We start from the raw sequence: 16,999 nt of genomic DNA on the forward strand, positions 1-16,999 counted from the left end.
CTATCAAGATATAAAAGAAAATTGAAATAACCAGTTTGCCAAGCAATATGCTCACTCCTGTCATCTCCATCAGACATCAAAGAATGATATAACTTCAACTTCAACGGTCATATCTGTGAAACTAAGGACAGTATAAAAATGGTTGACTTGTGGATAAAGAGAAAACATTTGAAATATCAAAATAGCTTGCTGGCTGGCTATGACGCTCCAACTTTTGATCAGCATGGCTGGCAAGTTTCTTCGTTGACTGACTCTCTTCAATCACCGCCATATCCTACAGGTATTATCTTTGCTGCCTAATAAAGCAAATTTTACAAAGTTATTTTTCTTTGTTTTACTCATTTAACTCTCTCTGTGTTTACAGGTTGACATTTTCTGGGTCGTTGTGGATGATCAACGTGCTCAATGTGCTAGCTCCTGGGTGTCCAGCTGCAGAGCCCATTAGCAGTTCAGGTGTTTGGGGACAGGGGATCTTTTTGTTTGTCTTGCCCATTGGTCATAAGTTGGGCAAGTTCACATTCTACTCCCTTCTGCAAGATTCATGGCATTTTAGGATTAGAGAGGACCCTAGCATGCCACCACACCACCCACCCCTCTGCTTATCCCCATCCCGCTTCACGCATCACCACCAAGTGGCAAATATGATGACTTGGAACATCTCCAGGTTTGAGTGATCAATTCATGAGGAAGCAGCACATTCCGCTTTGGAATGTTTCAAAGTTACAGTGGATTTTTCTCATCAGTCAAAATGTGAAACTCCTACCCTCCCCATGACAGCAACAGACACTCTTCCAAAGCAGCCTTGATACACTCCTCCCCCAGGGACCCCATCCACATTCATGCCCTGGGAATGGCAGCCCCAGTATGAAGCACTGCTGGATTCTGTTGGTTTTTTCCACCTCAGGTGCCAGGCATGTATCATCAATACAAGCAGTGTGGGGGCTGCAAAAGCCTGTGAAAACTGTACATTGTACCCAAAGGTATCTCATCTTTTTGAAAGTGTCCTGACCAGTCTGGACAGTTTGCTTCCATTTTGTGATTCTAAACCCTCAGGCAGTCCACTGAAAATGCATGCAGTTAACCACACCAGGGTCCACCAGGAAAATAGGGCAGATTCATATTCAAACAAAGTATTCTGCTGATGGCAAGGAAGACATGTCACTTCCCAATCTCATAAGCACTGTCATCGAGTGGACCAGTATTTAGCATATTGGTGCTTTTATTTATTTATTTATTTATTTTTGGTATTTTTCAGTCACCTAGTCATGCCTGACTCTTTGCAACCCCACTGACTACAGCATGCCAGGCTTCCTTGTCTTTTACTATCTCCAGGCGTTTGCTTTGGGAAATACTAAATAAACTAATAATATCTTAAAAGAGCTCAGGCATTTGAAGGCCAGCAATAAAACAGGGCACAAACAACAAATATTCCTTCCCTAAATTCTCCAGGGCCTTCTGTGGATGAGGAAAGAGGTACTGCAGGGCTGGCCCGGCTTAACACAAACAGGGTGGACTAGGAAAGGTTGGTCCTCTGACAAACCAGCCCCAACTTCAGTGTTCTCTGTCACAACCACTCACATCCTTCATCATCAAGAGAAAGGATTTGATGCTATTTACTATGGTATTGTCTTAGGAATGCCTACATAATATTAATACTTGCAAACCATAGGCCCAAAGAAAGTAATCTGTAATTTTAGAAATCATCCATAATTAGGTAGAAAGGACTGGAATTTTAGGGCAAAGGCAGAGATTATTCTCAGCACCTTTGAAGTTGTCTGATTAAAATAAAATCAGCCAACATATGAAGCCAAGTTTGCATATGCGACATTTAACTCCTTAGACCAGTTAAGCAATTTAAAAATTTTCTCAATACAATTAGAATCATTGAGAGGGTTCCCTCCAGAGTTCCCTACTGAGAGGGTTCCCTCCAGAGGCACCTGCTCACGTTATGCCGTATTTTTGGCATTTTCCCCCTTTTCTACAATCTCAATTAACCTGCTCTCAATCCAGTTCTTACGAAACGTTGCTGATATAATTCACTCACAATAAATTGTTAATGGTGGAAAAAATGTTCAATATGTGCTCTTTCCCCCAGATATTAATGTGTTACAAGGGGACACCCAAGGACAAAACAGTTTTGCTCAAAGAATAAAGCTCTAATGGGCTATAAATCCCTCTCTGGAGAACTCAGGTCCTGACTTGTTTAGTTACTAACACTTACCGCCATCAACTGAATATTAACCACTTGATGGATGATGCCTGGGGATATGCAGTCAACAGTAAGGCAGGCTACTAAATTCTTACCCTGTCTGGGGCAATCGAAATTCAGGATTCACAAAGCCTTATAGTCAGTGGCAGAGCCCACTCCTGTGGTCCTGCAAAGCAGCTAAAACTAAATAATGGACATAAAAGCCACCCAGGTGAGCTAGGGACCCTGGAAGAAGGGGGGGATAGGAGTGGGCTTCTTTTGGTATTCAGCTCAGAAACTCTATTAACCAATTTGAAAGGAAAGCTAAGTTGATGGGGTCTCTTTCTCCCCTACCTGTAATGATTATGTCACCTTTATAGTTGAAAGCACAGGAGAAGATCTCATCCGAGTGTCCCTCAAGAACCTGGAGGCACTGACCAGTCTGAGCATCCCAGATTCTAGCTGTTTTGTCAGAGCTGCCAGTGAGAAGACGGTTGCCTTGGGGGTTGAAAGAAATCTACAGGCAAGCAAGGGGGAAAAAAGAGACCACAGGTTGGTGTAATTTGATTCCCAGTATATTTTTCATCAGTAAAAAGGGGACATCACTGAGTTACCTGTTCACCTTCCCAACCTGGTACTTATTCTTACCTAGAACAGTTCCTTCAGGGTGGGAAAAAGACTGCAGAGACTAATACATGAAAATTAAAATCTAGACAATGATGTCTGATTGCCTACCCCTCACACACAAGTCTAAGGATAAAGACCTCAGCTCCCTTATACTTTGAGTGTTCCCCCATCCAGCTTCTTTTCATTTCAGGAGCAAAGGCTGTTGGCACCAATCTCTCCACTCAAACCAAGAAGCAGAGCCCTGGTGTGGATGAAAACACAAGTCAGGCATCTTCACACCCAAACCTTGGTGTCACCTCTACAGGCCAACTTTCTGTCATCACAAGCATAAAAGTGGTCCTTCAATCTGCAGCACAGAATGTCAGGGTCCACAGGAGAGGACTTTCTGTGTTGCTACTTAAAGTGCAGCACTTTGCATCCATGTGGGCTTGAGAGCCCCAATGGGCCAGGCATTGTCACATGGTATGTGAGCAGTAAAGAAAACTGTCAGTCCTCAGTTCCTCTGGACGTCGTGTTTATACCCTTTTCTAAATCATCAGAGGATGGAGATGTGGGTCACTTCCTCTGTGACTGTAGGTTTGATGAGGGCAAGCCCCAAGGTTATGGCTTTTTTCATTACAGTGTCACCAGGGCCTGGCATGGAAGCTCCATACTGGAAGCTCTCAAAATGAATGAAAGAATACTTTAGCTTGGCACCCCATAGAAACTCCATTACTGGATGGCAATTCAATAGGTAATATATCAGTTTATGCTTAAAATGCCATAATGTAGAGTCTGAGAACTCTTTCTACTCAGACACACACAAAAACATGTGCGTTTGTTGAGTGTGCCATGCCAGACACTCAGAAACATAGCTCAGTCTCTCTTCATGGCCTGTTTCCCATGGCCATATCCCTCATCTCTCTTACTACCAATCTCCCGGGCCTCCCAGCCTAACACAGAGGATGTGCTCTGCAATGTCTCAGAGACCAACGCTGATGGGCAGGAGGGCAAGGGCCACCAATAGCAGGGGAGCCTGCAGAGACCTGAATCCATCGAGGTAATACATTAAAAAGAATGAACAATCTCATCTTAGGCACGAGACCAAGGAATTGGGCTGAGCTGGGGGTGAGAGTCACTGGTCCCAAGCCTTCTCTATAATTTTCTGAGGACATCTCTAAACCTCAGATCACTGAGTGGATGGCCATCCTGCATGGATAAGCTTTTGGGAGGAGTTCATATGAAATCCTAAACTACAGCTTTCAAGTTTCAAGATAGGTCATTTTTAACTTTTTAAGCAGTAAATATTTCTAGGAACTACTTCCTCAATGGCATGTGATCTACAGGACACTTGACATTTGCGGTGCAGCCTGTTCTTTTGCATAATATAAAAGGAGTGTGTTTACCAGAACCAGGAAAAGCATTTTATTAGCTTCTTAATAGCTTTAATAAGTATGCCTTGCTAACTGAAACACATTTGAAAAGTTACTCTTCAGGTAACTGATTTCTACAAAGAATGAGATAACTGGACAAAACCTTGGTACGATCAGTGATAATAGACCAATCTGTATTAAGCCTGATGCTTATTTTTGAAAATAAATAAATTGCTCCAAATGAGAAAAGCAACTCACCTTTGAAATTTCTCCTTCATGGCCTTCCAATTTGGTAATACATTTTCTTGTGGCCGCACTGAAAATTCTTGCTGTTCCTTTTTGAGAGGAGTGGAGATATATATAAATTCATCAGAAATGCAGGACTTTGAACCGTGTTCCTTGAATTATGTAAGTATCTATCCCTCTGACACATAAGCTCTGTGCTAAGTTTATCTTCTTGCCTGTGGTGAGAGCCAGACACTTAGTACTATAAATGCAAGCTGATCCCCCTACAGGAGAAGAACGGGGGGGGGGGGGGGGGGCGGGGGGCATCTCTCTAGCCCCAGCTTATTAGAAGAGACACTAGGTTCCAAGATAGATGGAGGTGAAGGGACAAGAATTCAAAAAGAATCAAGTTTTAAAGAGAAAAAATTGGGACTCACAACAAGTTTTGATGATTCTGATTACCTACAGAAATAAATAGCAAGACTAATATCATACACCAAATATGAGTCTAAGGTTACAGAAGACACAAGAGGCCTTCTGAGAGGGGTCAGCAACCACTACTTACAAAGAATGAAGAATAGGTGCTAGAAAACCTTTTCAACAGAAAAGACAAATAGAATGATTTGTTCCCTGCTGTATATCCAGTACCTAGAAATGCCAAACTCATATTAAACACTCAATAAATAGATGTAGGATGGATGGATGGATAGGTAGCTGGATGGATGGATGGGTAGATGGATGGATGGAAGTGAGGATGGATAGGTAGATGGATGAAAGATTGATAGACAAATGGATGAATAGATGGATGGATGGATAGATGAAGTGATATAACATTTCTGTAGGATTAAGGAATCGAGTTGTTATATAAGCATAGAAGGATTAAAAAAATAGAAGTAATGAAATTGTTGCCATAAAAAATTAAAATTTATCTGGCCAGGTGAAGGATGCTGTCGCAACACAAAGTATAAAATCAAGGTAAAATTCCCAAAGATAGGGAATTTTGGTTACTTAATTTCCATTTAGAGAGAAGCAAAATACCTTAATTTTTAACTTTCCTCTCTGACAACTTCAGGAGGAAGTAGACAAAAATTGCTATAGTAGAATTAATATGATTAAAATATAATATTGCTACTTCATTGGATATTTCAAAAGCTTTAAAGAAAAGCGATCCACTTGTTTTAAGAGTTTGTGAATAAGACAAAAATATGCAGCATAGACTAATACATCAAATTTTGCAAAGGTATTTTTAAGTTTCAGAAAACACAAAAATAATATAGCCTGAAATTGCAATTTTTATAAGATAGAAATATGAATAAGACATCAAAAAAATTCAGCCTTGAGAGTAATTCCAGTGAAGGTGAAAGAGGCAATAAATATAAAGAAACAGATTGTAGCCGCAGAGGCAAGTAACTCTGTTGAATGAAATCAAATTTTAAGATGGGAATGAGGAGCAAAGACCAAAGGTAAATAAAAAAATGGCTCTAAACATCAAGACTTCTTAGAAGGGACAGAATGAAAAGAAGTTTACAACACAAACCAAAAGAGAAAGATGTTTCTTGAAAGCAATATGCTATTGAAGAAAGGAAAGAACAGAATCACTGCTGGGGAAAACAGCAGATGATAGAAAGGACAAAACTAAAAGACTTGAACTTATATTTTATTCACCTCCATCCCTCAGCATCCTGATCATTTGTCCCTGCTTATTTCTTCCCCCATACCACTGACAACTCCTGACATTCTATATAATCTAATATTCTATATAAAACACATGTATGGTATTGTTTGAGGTCTCCCCCTTCAAAACATAGCTCCAGGAGGGAAGAGATGCCCATCTCTTTTTCCCATCGATAAATCCTGTGTTCCTAAAAGAATTCTTGGCACAAAGTAGGCACTCCATATATATTTAATAAACAGATTCTTTTGTATAAATGAGAATGATATTTAAAATGAAAAGGGCAGATTCATTATTTTTAAGGGATGATTTTTAAAAGCCAAGATCTGTGAGAAGATGAGAAAATAAGTAGTTAGTTTAAAAAATAAAATTCTCCAGATTCAGGGTGTTTGTATTCCAGGAGGCAAAAAAGACATGTGTGTATGATCAAAGGCTCACCTTTGAAAAGTCCTAATGAGTAAGAGAACAGCTTGCAAACATAAGTTTGAAGAGTGAGACAGTAATAAAGACTGTAATTAAAATGAATCACAGGCAAAATTCTACAACTGATTACAATACAAAGTAGCTACTTAAAAGTATGCTAGTCACAAGGAGCAAATATAGGCAAAGAAGTGAACAGAAACAGCCTAGAAACAGCATTTGATTTTTGCCATAATTTCTTTTCTTTTTTTTTTTTTTTGCTGGGCTTTTATTTTTTTTTCATTTATTTTTATTAGTTGGATGCTAAATACTCCACAACATTGCAGTGGATTCTGTCACACATTGACATGAATCAGCCATGGAGTTACATGTGTTCCCCATCCTGATCCCCCCTCCCACCTCCCTCTCCACCCGATTTCCTCTGGGTCTTCCCAGTGCACCAGGCCGGAGCACTTGCCTTATGCATCCCACCTGGGCTGGTGATCTGTTTCCCTATGGATAATATACATGCTATTCTCTCGAAACATCCCACCCTCGCCTTCTCCCACAGAGTCCAAAAGTCTGTTCTGTACATCTGTGTCTCTTTTTCTGTTTTGCCTATAGGGTTATCATTACCATCTTTCTAAATTCCATATATATGTGTTAGTAAGCTGTAATGATCTTTATCTTTCTGGCTTACTTCACTCTGTATAGTGGGCTCCAGTTTCATCCATCTCATTAGAACTGATTCAAATGAATTCTTTTTAACAGCTGAGTAATATTCCATGGTGTATATGTACCACAGCTTCCTTATCCATTCATCTGCTGATGGGCATCTAGGTTGCTTCCATGTCCTGGCTATTATAAACAGTGCTGCGATGAACATTGGGGTGCACGTGTCTCTTTCAGATCTGGTTTCCTCAGTGTGTATGCCCAGAAGTGGTATTGCTGGAGAAAAGGGAACCCTCTTACACTGTTGGTGGGAATGCAAACTAGTACAGCCACTATGGAAAACAGTGTGGAGATTTCTTAAAAAACTGGAAATAGAACTGCCATATGACCCAGCAATACCACTTCTGGGCATAATTTCTTAAAAAGCTATTAAGGAATTTATATAAGCATAATGTAGTCACATATGGTCAGTAAGGGAATTAAACATATGTGTAGCAACATACATGATTATCAGAGAGGTGACTTAGAGTGAAAGCTTGCTCACATTGTCAGGGAAATGACACAGTCATAGAGTAGCAGGACACGCACTCACAGTGGGTGACAGATTCAGAGTCACCTGTGGTTATCACAGAGAGGATGTCGACAGAGGATGGCATCAAGCATGATGGTGTCATGAGGGACATGGTGCAGACATAGTTTAGGATCAAAGGTGATCAAAAGGATGATGCAGATAGAGTGTAGCATCACACATGTTCATCAGAGAGATGACCTAGACAACAGCAGAGTGTCATGGATTACTGATGAGAAGATCACAAGGATACAGTTTAGAATCAAGGAGATGAGATAGACATAGTGTAGCATGATCCAGGACCATCAATAAGATGATTCAAGCGTAAGGTAGGGTCATACATGGCAGTCAGAATGTTGATGCAGACACGGTGTGCAATGTGTGTGTGGTTACCATAGAGATAACACAGCTTTAGTATAGGATGATGTGTGCTTCTCAAGATGATGAAAAGACATAGGGTAGCACCATACAAGCCATCAAGTAGATAATGGAGACACAGTGTATAGTCATCTGTGGACTGTAGGGAGATAACACATACACAGCGTAGCAACATATGTGGTTATCAATAGATGACACAGATATGTTGCAGCACCATACATGGCCTTCATGGACAGGAAGCAAACTGAGTCATCACACACAGTTGTCTAGGAGATGATGCAAAATAGGGCAGCACTCCACATGATTGTGAAGGAAATGATAGAACAAGGTCAAACATCAGACTGAGATTTTGAGGAGAGTACATGCACACAGACATTCATCATGTGGAATAATCAAAGTGAAAAGTCTTACTTTAAAGATCATACATAGTTATCAAAGAGATAGCATCACATGTGCTTGCTAAACAGACTTTGCACACATAGCACCTCATCATATATGGTTGTCAAGGTGACAACACAAGCATCTTATGGCACAATCTAAGGTCATCAGTGAGATAACCAGCAGCATAGTGGCATACATAATTATTTTTAAAAGATGTAGCTATAGCATAACTTCATTATTGTCCAACACTTTTGTGACCCCTTGGACTGTAGCCCACCTGGCTCCTCTGTCCATGGGATTTCCCAGGCAAGATACTGGAGTAGGTTGGCATTTCCTTCTCTAGAGGATCTTCCTGGTCCAGGGATCAAACCTTCATCTCCTGCATGGCAGGTGGGTTCTTTACCACTGAGACACCAGGGAAGCCCCGATAATAACAACATGCATAATTATTTTAAAAGGATGTAGATATAGCATAACTTCATTTGTTATTGTCAAGAAAATGATGCAGACAAAGAATAAAACTATGCATGTTGTCGAGATGATTAGACAGGGTAGCATCTGACTGTGGTTATCAGTAAGGTGACATAGACATAGCGTAGACTCATAAGTGGTACTCAAGAAGATGAGGGGTAGCACAGCATTATATATATTCATCGTGAAGATTTGCTAGGCATGGTAGAGCAGCACATGTGATCATAAAGGAGAAAATGCAGGTTTATTAAATCACCATTGATAACGGTCAAGCTGATGAGAACAACACAGTGCAGCATGGTCATCAGGGAGACGACCCAAGATATACTAATATATATAGTTATCAAGTAGATGATGGAGATATAGTTTGACATCATATGTGGTTGTCAAGGAGGTGATACAAACCTTCTACAGCATTGCATGTGGTATCGAGAATATGATACAGACACAGTGTAGTGACCGGCATGGACATCATAGAGATGAGGCACATGTCGTTTCTGTCATAGCTGGTCATCAGGGAGATGACTTATAATGTAGACTCACATATATTTATCAAACAAAATATAAATCCCTCCATAAATTAAATGTACAAGCAGGTTACCTACCATCGGCTGAAGCAGTTGCAATAAGCTTTCCAGTGTAATCAAAACAGCTGTCTAGTATTTCATCATCATGGCCTGTTAAGGTTGCCACGCATTTTCCATTTACAGCATCCCATAGCTACAATTAAAAAAAAAAAGAAATGATGAGGACTCTGACTTCCTCTCTAACATACAAAGATGGCCAGTAGTCTTTATGACATGTTTACAGCTGATTAAAAAACGGTACCAAAATCATGTGCATAATTTTCACTTTTTTTTTAATGGCAGCCAACCATCTAACAAGGCACATTTTCAACACAGAGAGGATCAAAGACAGACTTTAGAATACAAATCTGTCACTATTTTAGGAAAAAAAATCTCAAAGTGCATGCTTCACTGATGGAGTAGAAGCAACCTCTTTTCATATGAAGGTCATCAAGTGATGCAGAGCTTGATCTAAAACTACAATGCTAGGAAATGAAAAGTACACTCAGATTATAATACATTTAATATACAATCTATATATCTAATAATAATTATAGAGCATAAGCTTTTAGCAACAGAAACACAAAGGCAGGGAGATGTCATGTTGAGACTTCTTGAAGTTTACGCTAATGGAAGTTTAATGAATGAATAGAGAGATAGTAAACAAAGACAATGTGCCTTCAAAAAATAAGATCATTTAGCACAGGGAACTCTACTCAGTGCTCTGTGGTGACCCAAATGGGAAGGAAATCCAAAAAAGAAGGGATACATGTATATGTGTGGGTGATTGACTTGGCTGTATAGCGGAAACCAACACAACACTATAAAGCAAATATTCTCCAATAAAAAAGACCTTTTAATACATTTGAATCATCAAAGCTATTTTACATCATAAATCCTTCACACTTAGAGGATCAGCAACTTGAAACTTAAAAATTACCAATTTTTGGATAAATTAATATCTTAATTTTCTAGCACCTTTAAAATGTGTTAATGCTGCCATGAATACTTGACACAGTACAAAGCACAAATACGAGAGTTACAAAGCCCAGGTATTTCTCGAGCTTACCTTGCAGGTTTTGTCCATAGAGCCAGTTAATATCAGAGAGCAATCCCAGTTGAACAAGGCGCTGCTGATCTCAGCACAATGTCCGATTAAGGTATATACCTTCCTACAAAACAGAAACAGTTCAGCCTGGTGAAAGATGCATTCATTCAGGACATGTGCACAAAGGACGATGCCAAGTCATCAGTGTACAAGGTGAATTTCAGTTTTGACAAAATATCTGTGATGGCTTCACTGTGGCTCAAAAAGAGTGAACTAGGCTCTTAATTTCATCTCAACAAGAATATATTTAAAATTTTAGGCTTCAGTAGGCTTCCCAGGTAACTCAGGTAGACTTCCAGGGTAACTCAAACAGTAAAGAATCTGCCCACAGCGTAGAAAACCTTGGTTCAATCCCTGGGTTGGGAAGATACTCTGGAGAAGGGCATGGCAATCCACTTCAATGTTCTTGCCTGGAGAATCCCCATGGACAGAGGAGCCTGGTGGGCTACAGTCCACGGGGTTGCAAAGAGTCGGACACAACTGGGTGACTCACATAACACACATAATTAAAATTTAAACAACCCATGATAACAACATCACTTAAGACAGTGCTTCAGAAAGGCATGGATAAAGAATAATAAAGGTAAAAAAGAAAAAGAAGAATAAAGGTAATCTGAAATCCTGGAACTAATTTTACACCAGATGGGTGGACCCCTCTGTAGTTCAGAAACTATCCATCAGTTGTCTAAGAACCCTTCCTTCTCAATGCATCCATCTGAATTGGGATCCCTGAAAACTGACCCCACTATCAAAATGCAGACAAATCCAAGAGTGGAGTTTTACAACACAAATTAGCTAATTTAGTTAACTTCTTAGCAACTAGAACCAAAAATAATTAGGAATAATATTTAAGTTCTTGGACTAAATTAACTTTGGACCATTAGCCGTGATTTTATTTATTCATGATATCCATGCCGACCCTAAAGACAAGCCATTGAAATTTGATTACACAGTACATGGAATAAATAATAGTTATAAACCAGGCTATTGCTAACATTCTCCTTTATGTTGCTGTTTGCCATTATTTGCTCAGAATTCTGAGGAAGCATATATACCACGTAAGTCTGAAAGAGAAAAACAAATTTTATATATTAACACATATATGTGTAATCTAGAAAATGGTACTGATGAACCTATCTGAAGGGCAAGAACAGAGACGCAGACATAATGAAAAGATTTTGGACACAGCAGGAGGAAGGAGAGAGTGGGAAGAGTTGAGAGAGTAGTATTGAAACGTATACATTACAATATGCAAAACAGATAGCCAGTGGGAAGTTGCTGTATTAACACAGGGGGCTTCAGTCCTCTGTGAAGACCTAGAGGAGTGGGATGGGCTGGGGGTCGGGAGGGAGTCTCAAGGGGGAGGAGACACATGTATGAAAGTGAAAGTGTTAGTTGCTCCGTCAGGTCCGACTCTTTGCAACCCCATGGATTTTAGCCTGCCAGGCTCCTCTGTCCATGGAATTCTCCAGGCAAGAATACTGGAGCGGGTTGCCATACCCTTCTTCAGGGGATCTTGCCGACCCGGGAATAAAACCCAGGTCTCCTGCACTGCCAGCAGATTCCTTACCATCTGAGGCACCAGGGAAGCCTTATGGCTGATTCATGTTGTAAGGCAGAAGCCAACACAATATTGTAAAACAATTATCCTCCAATTAAAATTAAAAAGAAATATCATTAAAGAATGAACTGATTTGCTTCCAATGTGTCCTATTCCTATGAAATCCAAGGCACAGTTAACAGGTTTAATATTAAGCTGATCAATAGCAAGTATTTTCTTAATCTTCTGATCCAGGTTTAAAAAAATTCTTAAAAATCAAGGATACCTTCCAGTATCAGCATCCCACACTGTAGCCGTGTGATCAAAAGAGCCCGTGATGATCCTGTTTCCTGATGTGTTAAAGGACAAGGAGATGATTTCAGCTGAGTGTCCCTAGGAAAAGAGCAGATATCAACATGCATATCTGTAAATAAAACAATTTCTACCCATGTATCACATAACAGTTCAAAAGAAAGCGCTACACAAAGGCAAAGCTCTATAGGGAAAAGAGAGATTAGCAGTTGTGGGGTGGGAATAAAGACTGTAAACCAAGGACACAAGGTTTTCTTGGGGGGTGGGGAGTAATGGAAATGGTTGAAAACTAGTGTCTAGGTGATGGTTGTGCAATTCTGTAAATTTACTAAAAATTGAGGAGATCCAACCAGCCCATGCTAAAGGAAATCAGTCCTGAATATTCATTGGAAGGACTGAAGCTGAAGCTGAAACTCCAATACTTTGGTCACCTGATTCGAAGAGCTGACTCATTTGAAAAGACCCTGATGCTGGGAAAGATTGAAGGCGGGAGGAGAAGGGGACGACAGAGGATGAGATGGTTGGATGGCATCACTGACTCAATGGACGTGAGTTTGAGTAAACTCCGGGAGTTGGTGATGGAAAGGGAAGCCTGTTGTGCTGCAGTCCATGGGGTCACAAAGAGCCGGCCATGACTGAGCGACTGAACTGAACCGAACTGAAACTGTTTTACAAAAAAAAAGAGGAAGAAAAGGATACGTGTTTCAAAGGACTTCATTCATACTGTTGTGGAAACGCTATAAAGGTCTGTATGCTTTATGGGCTAATTTTTTTTTAAGTCTTACTCAGCTATCTCCAACTGTTTGCGATCCCATGGACTATGGTCCTCCAGGCTCTTCTGCCCCTGGAATTTTCCAGGCAAGAATACTGGAGTGGGTTGCACTTCCCTTCTCTAGGGGATCTTCCCGACCCAGAGATTGAACCCAGATCTCTTGCACTGCAGGAAGACTCTTTACCATCTGAGCCACAGAAAAGCGCCCTGTATGCTTGATGAGCTAATAATAGGTGATGGGCAAAAGACAAAAAGTTTGCAAAATAAAGCTAATGCTTTAAAAACTAAAATTCTTATAGTGAACTAACATGAAATAGATTAATATATATCTAGTCTTTGGCCTGACTTTCATCTGGATGTCCTCTGGGGTGGATGAATCAAACTGTATGAGACAGTGGTAAGAATGGGCCCCCCCTCTGCCCTAGATCCTGCTTGGATGTAGCCCTCGTTTTGCCTAACAATTTCAGTAAATTCACTTAATTACTTTTTTCATAATAAAAAAGTTCATTTACAAATTAAATTTCTGGTTGATTCCAAATGACAAAGATTAAATGGAGCCGAAAATTAAAATTCTGAGCACACAAACATATTCCCTGGTGTCAGACAGTGTGCAGAGCAGGACATATGCCTTTCAATGCTCTTAGGCATTTGTCTGAAAGAAGAGGTGGTGAAGAAGCCCAATGCAGAAAACTGATGAAGGTGAAGATGTGATAAAGTATGCTTAATGTAAATAGAACAAGACATTCATTTAATAAAGAACCACTCTTGCTGTTAGTTAAAAGCACTGCTTTTCCTCTCTTTTTCTAGTCTTTTTTTAACTTTCTTGGAAAAAGTTCACCTATAAAATGGGTTCTATATTTTAAATCATTTATAATTTGAAAGAATAGGATAACATGATTTCCCACTTAATTGTTCCCACCTATTGCCACTGGGAATCACCCTTTTTTCTTAGGCTGGGGCGGGAAGAAGTGGAGGGGAGCAGTCAAGAACAGTGCTGAATGGACGTGTGGTGGAGACACACAGGACCCCCGCTGAGATACAACATTAGCATCCACCCTTTGACCTTGTCACCTCCTGCCACTTGCCCTTTATACTTCAGACTTTGTGATTCAGGAAGCTTCTGACTGGAGGTTAGAGAAGAAAGGAGTTAACATTCATCCTTTTAAGAAATCTTCTGGCAGGTTCTTCCAGTTCTGCCTCTTCCAAAAGGTGCCAGCCTCCACGTCCTTTGCTTCTAGCCAGGTAGATGACCATAGGTTTTACGCAATAGCCACGACCTTTTTTAGACTGAAGCTAGTTGAAATAAAAAGCCCATCAGGCTTTTTTATGGGCTTTTAAAAAGCCCAAAAGCCCAGTGTGTCCATTTAAGTCTTTGGGAATAGCCAGCAAACCAACTGAAACACTGTCTTACTGCAGTCTGAAAACCAATTGCTCAAAAACATCTTCTAACTTAGAGTTCATTTTGTAATAAAAGTACAAAAAAAAAAAAAAAACTCAGGTAAAAGACTTCTCCAAAGGAATAGCTAATGAAAATATAAAGCTCTTAAAGTTATTAACATTAGCAACATACTGTTAAGGTGAACACTTCCTCTCCACTCTGAATGTCCCAGAGCTTGGCTGTCGTGTCCATGCTTCCAGTAGCCACCAATGTGCTTTGAGGATTAAATGATAAACATACCTGAATTACATGAAATGGGAGAGATTTTAGAAAGATAGTTTCAGATCGTTAATCCTACTATAGAGAAGCTTGAAGCTGCCACTCCCTTAGCAGATTCAGCCTAATTCCTTGCACAGATAAGTAGGCAAAACACCAGATATGGGTAGCCATCCATCTGCAGGTTGACCCGGAAGCATTCTCTGCTTGAGCAGAGGCTGCTGTTCTCCATGTCACCCAGCTCAGGCTTGGTGGGGCACTGGTTCCCCTTAGTCACTTCTAGACCACAGAAGGTCAAGAACAAAAGCAAAGCCCACTCCTTTGAGATTCATGCTGTCTGGCTCACTTACATTTTTGTTTATTTGTTTTCACCTTTTGGCCACGCCTCGGGGCATGTGGGATCTTAGTTCCCCAACCAGGGATTGAACCCACACCACCTCCAGTGGAAGAGCAGTGGACCATCAGAGAAGTCCCCCTGGCCCCCATCTTCCTGTCAATCACATCCCCTCACTTGCTTAGGACTTTGGTTATTGGCTTACAGTCTCAGTTCCGAGTCCCCGGTACCCTTCCTGTGGGCCATTCATCCAACACCCCTAGACCCACGAGCCTGGACTCCTTTCCATAATCACCCCCATGGCTACATCCTGACCTTGATGTCACCTCCTCTAGGAAATTGACTCCTGATACACCAATCTCTAGTTCCAGTTTTCCAGTACTTCTGCTTTTTGTCTTCTTCACCAAGCCCAGACCACTTACCCGCTGCAGGATGACTTCCATCTCATGTAAACCCCTTTGTCTTCTCCTGGTCCATCATGCCCCAGTCAACTGACACCTGGAGAATCACTCTTGCCAGCATGCCCAAAACTCCTAGCCCCCATCTTCCACCTGCACCCTTCACAAATCTCCTAACAACCTATATCAGCCTGGGAATTTATCCACTCATTTGCCAGCCCTACCTCATCACTCAACCAAGGTAGTTTAAGAAAACAGCATGGCAGAAAACTAGTGTTGCTCATTTGTGCCTTCCATCCTCAGATGTGACCGTAATACCATTCCCTACTTTGCCCAACATGCCTCCGACTCAGTACATTCTACCATTCCCTATTCTTGACTCCACTCCCATCTTTAATCCTGCTCATCAGATAACTTTGCCTCCTAACACATCCCTGAAAAAAACTTACCTGTCTGGTGGGAACTTCCTCCTCTGACCCTCACTTTCCTTTCCCCCAGTCTCAGAGAGATTGCTGCCATTTTAAGACACTGCATTCCCTGTGCTCCACAGGGAGATGATCTCACCAACTTTCCTTTCACTCTAAACAAGATCCTTCCCAATAGCCTATAAACATGCTTGAGTTCTTCCCACATGAAAACAAATTCTCCCCTGACTCTATCTGTCCCTTTTTAAACTATCTTGATTTCCCTTTACCACAAAATTCCTTGGAAAAATGGTCTACCAATACTCGCTTCCCATCTTCTCTACTGGGACCACTCTGGATAAATGTCCAGTTGAGAGGCTTGGTTGGTCTTGATCATCTCACTTAACCTCCCTGAGGTTCTTGATATTTTCTTCCTTCTTGACTATTTTGATAATGCTCTGCTTTTTTTTCTCTTACTTCTTAACTCTTTTGTTGTATCTTTTCAAAGTTTCTCTTCTCCATCTTCCCAGGATCCCACCAGTTTTCTCCTCATAGTCTACCTTTCCCATTGGGAACTTTTCAGTTGCTTGGTGGTTTCTACTACCACTCTGGAGAAGGCAATGGCACCCCACTCCAGTACTCTCGCCTGGAAAATCCCATGGATGGAGGAGCCTGGTAGGCTGCAGTCCATGGGGTCGCTAAGAGTTGGACACGACTGAGCAACTTCACTTTCACTTTTCACTTTCATGCATTGGAGAAGGAAATGGCAACCCACTCCAGTGTTCTTGCCTGGAGAATCCCGGGGATGGGGGAGCCTGGTGGGCTGCTCTGTATGGGGTTGCACAGAGTTGGACACCACTGAAGTGACTTAGCAGCAGCAGCAACAGCAACTGCCAGCCAGATGCCAGTGACTCACACATCCGTGTCTTTTATCCAGACCTCACTTCTCAGCTCAGCCCCAAAAAGCCAACTGCCAAA

At 41.0% G+C, this 16,999-nt stretch overlaps 1 protein-coding gene across 1 annotated transcript in view; it reads right to left on the reverse strand.

The window, feature by feature from the left end:
* Window positions 1-261: 261 nt before the first annotated feature.
* The window catches only part of DAW1 (dynein assembly factor with WD repeats 1), a 36,648-nt gene continuing 19,910 nt past the window's right edge, over window positions 262-16,999 (reverse strand). Inside the window, exons 7-13 of the mRNA XM_061147883.1 lie at window positions 14,802-14,909; window positions 12,434-12,540; window positions 10,569-10,671; window positions 9,539-9,653; window positions 4,426-4,502; window positions 2,543-2,705; window positions 262-296 (exon numbers count right to left, since the gene is read on the reverse strand). Of these exons, the coding sequence (XP_061003866.1) occupies window positions 262-296; window positions 2,543-2,705; window positions 4,426-4,502; window positions 9,539-9,653; window positions 10,569-10,671; window positions 12,434-12,540; window positions 14,802-14,909 (708 nt within the window). The remainder of the gene's footprint in view (window positions 297-2,542; window positions 2,706-4,425; window positions 4,503-9,538; window positions 9,654-10,568; window positions 10,672-12,433; window positions 12,541-14,801; window positions 14,910-16,999) is intronic.

Source organism: Dama dama, chromosome 8 (genome assembly GCF_033118175.1).
Source record: "Dama dama isolate Ldn47 chromosome 8, ASM3311817v1, whole genome shotgun sequence".
NCBI classification, from domain to species: Eukaryota; Metazoa; Chordata; class Mammalia; order Artiodactyla; family Cervidae; genus Dama; species Dama dama.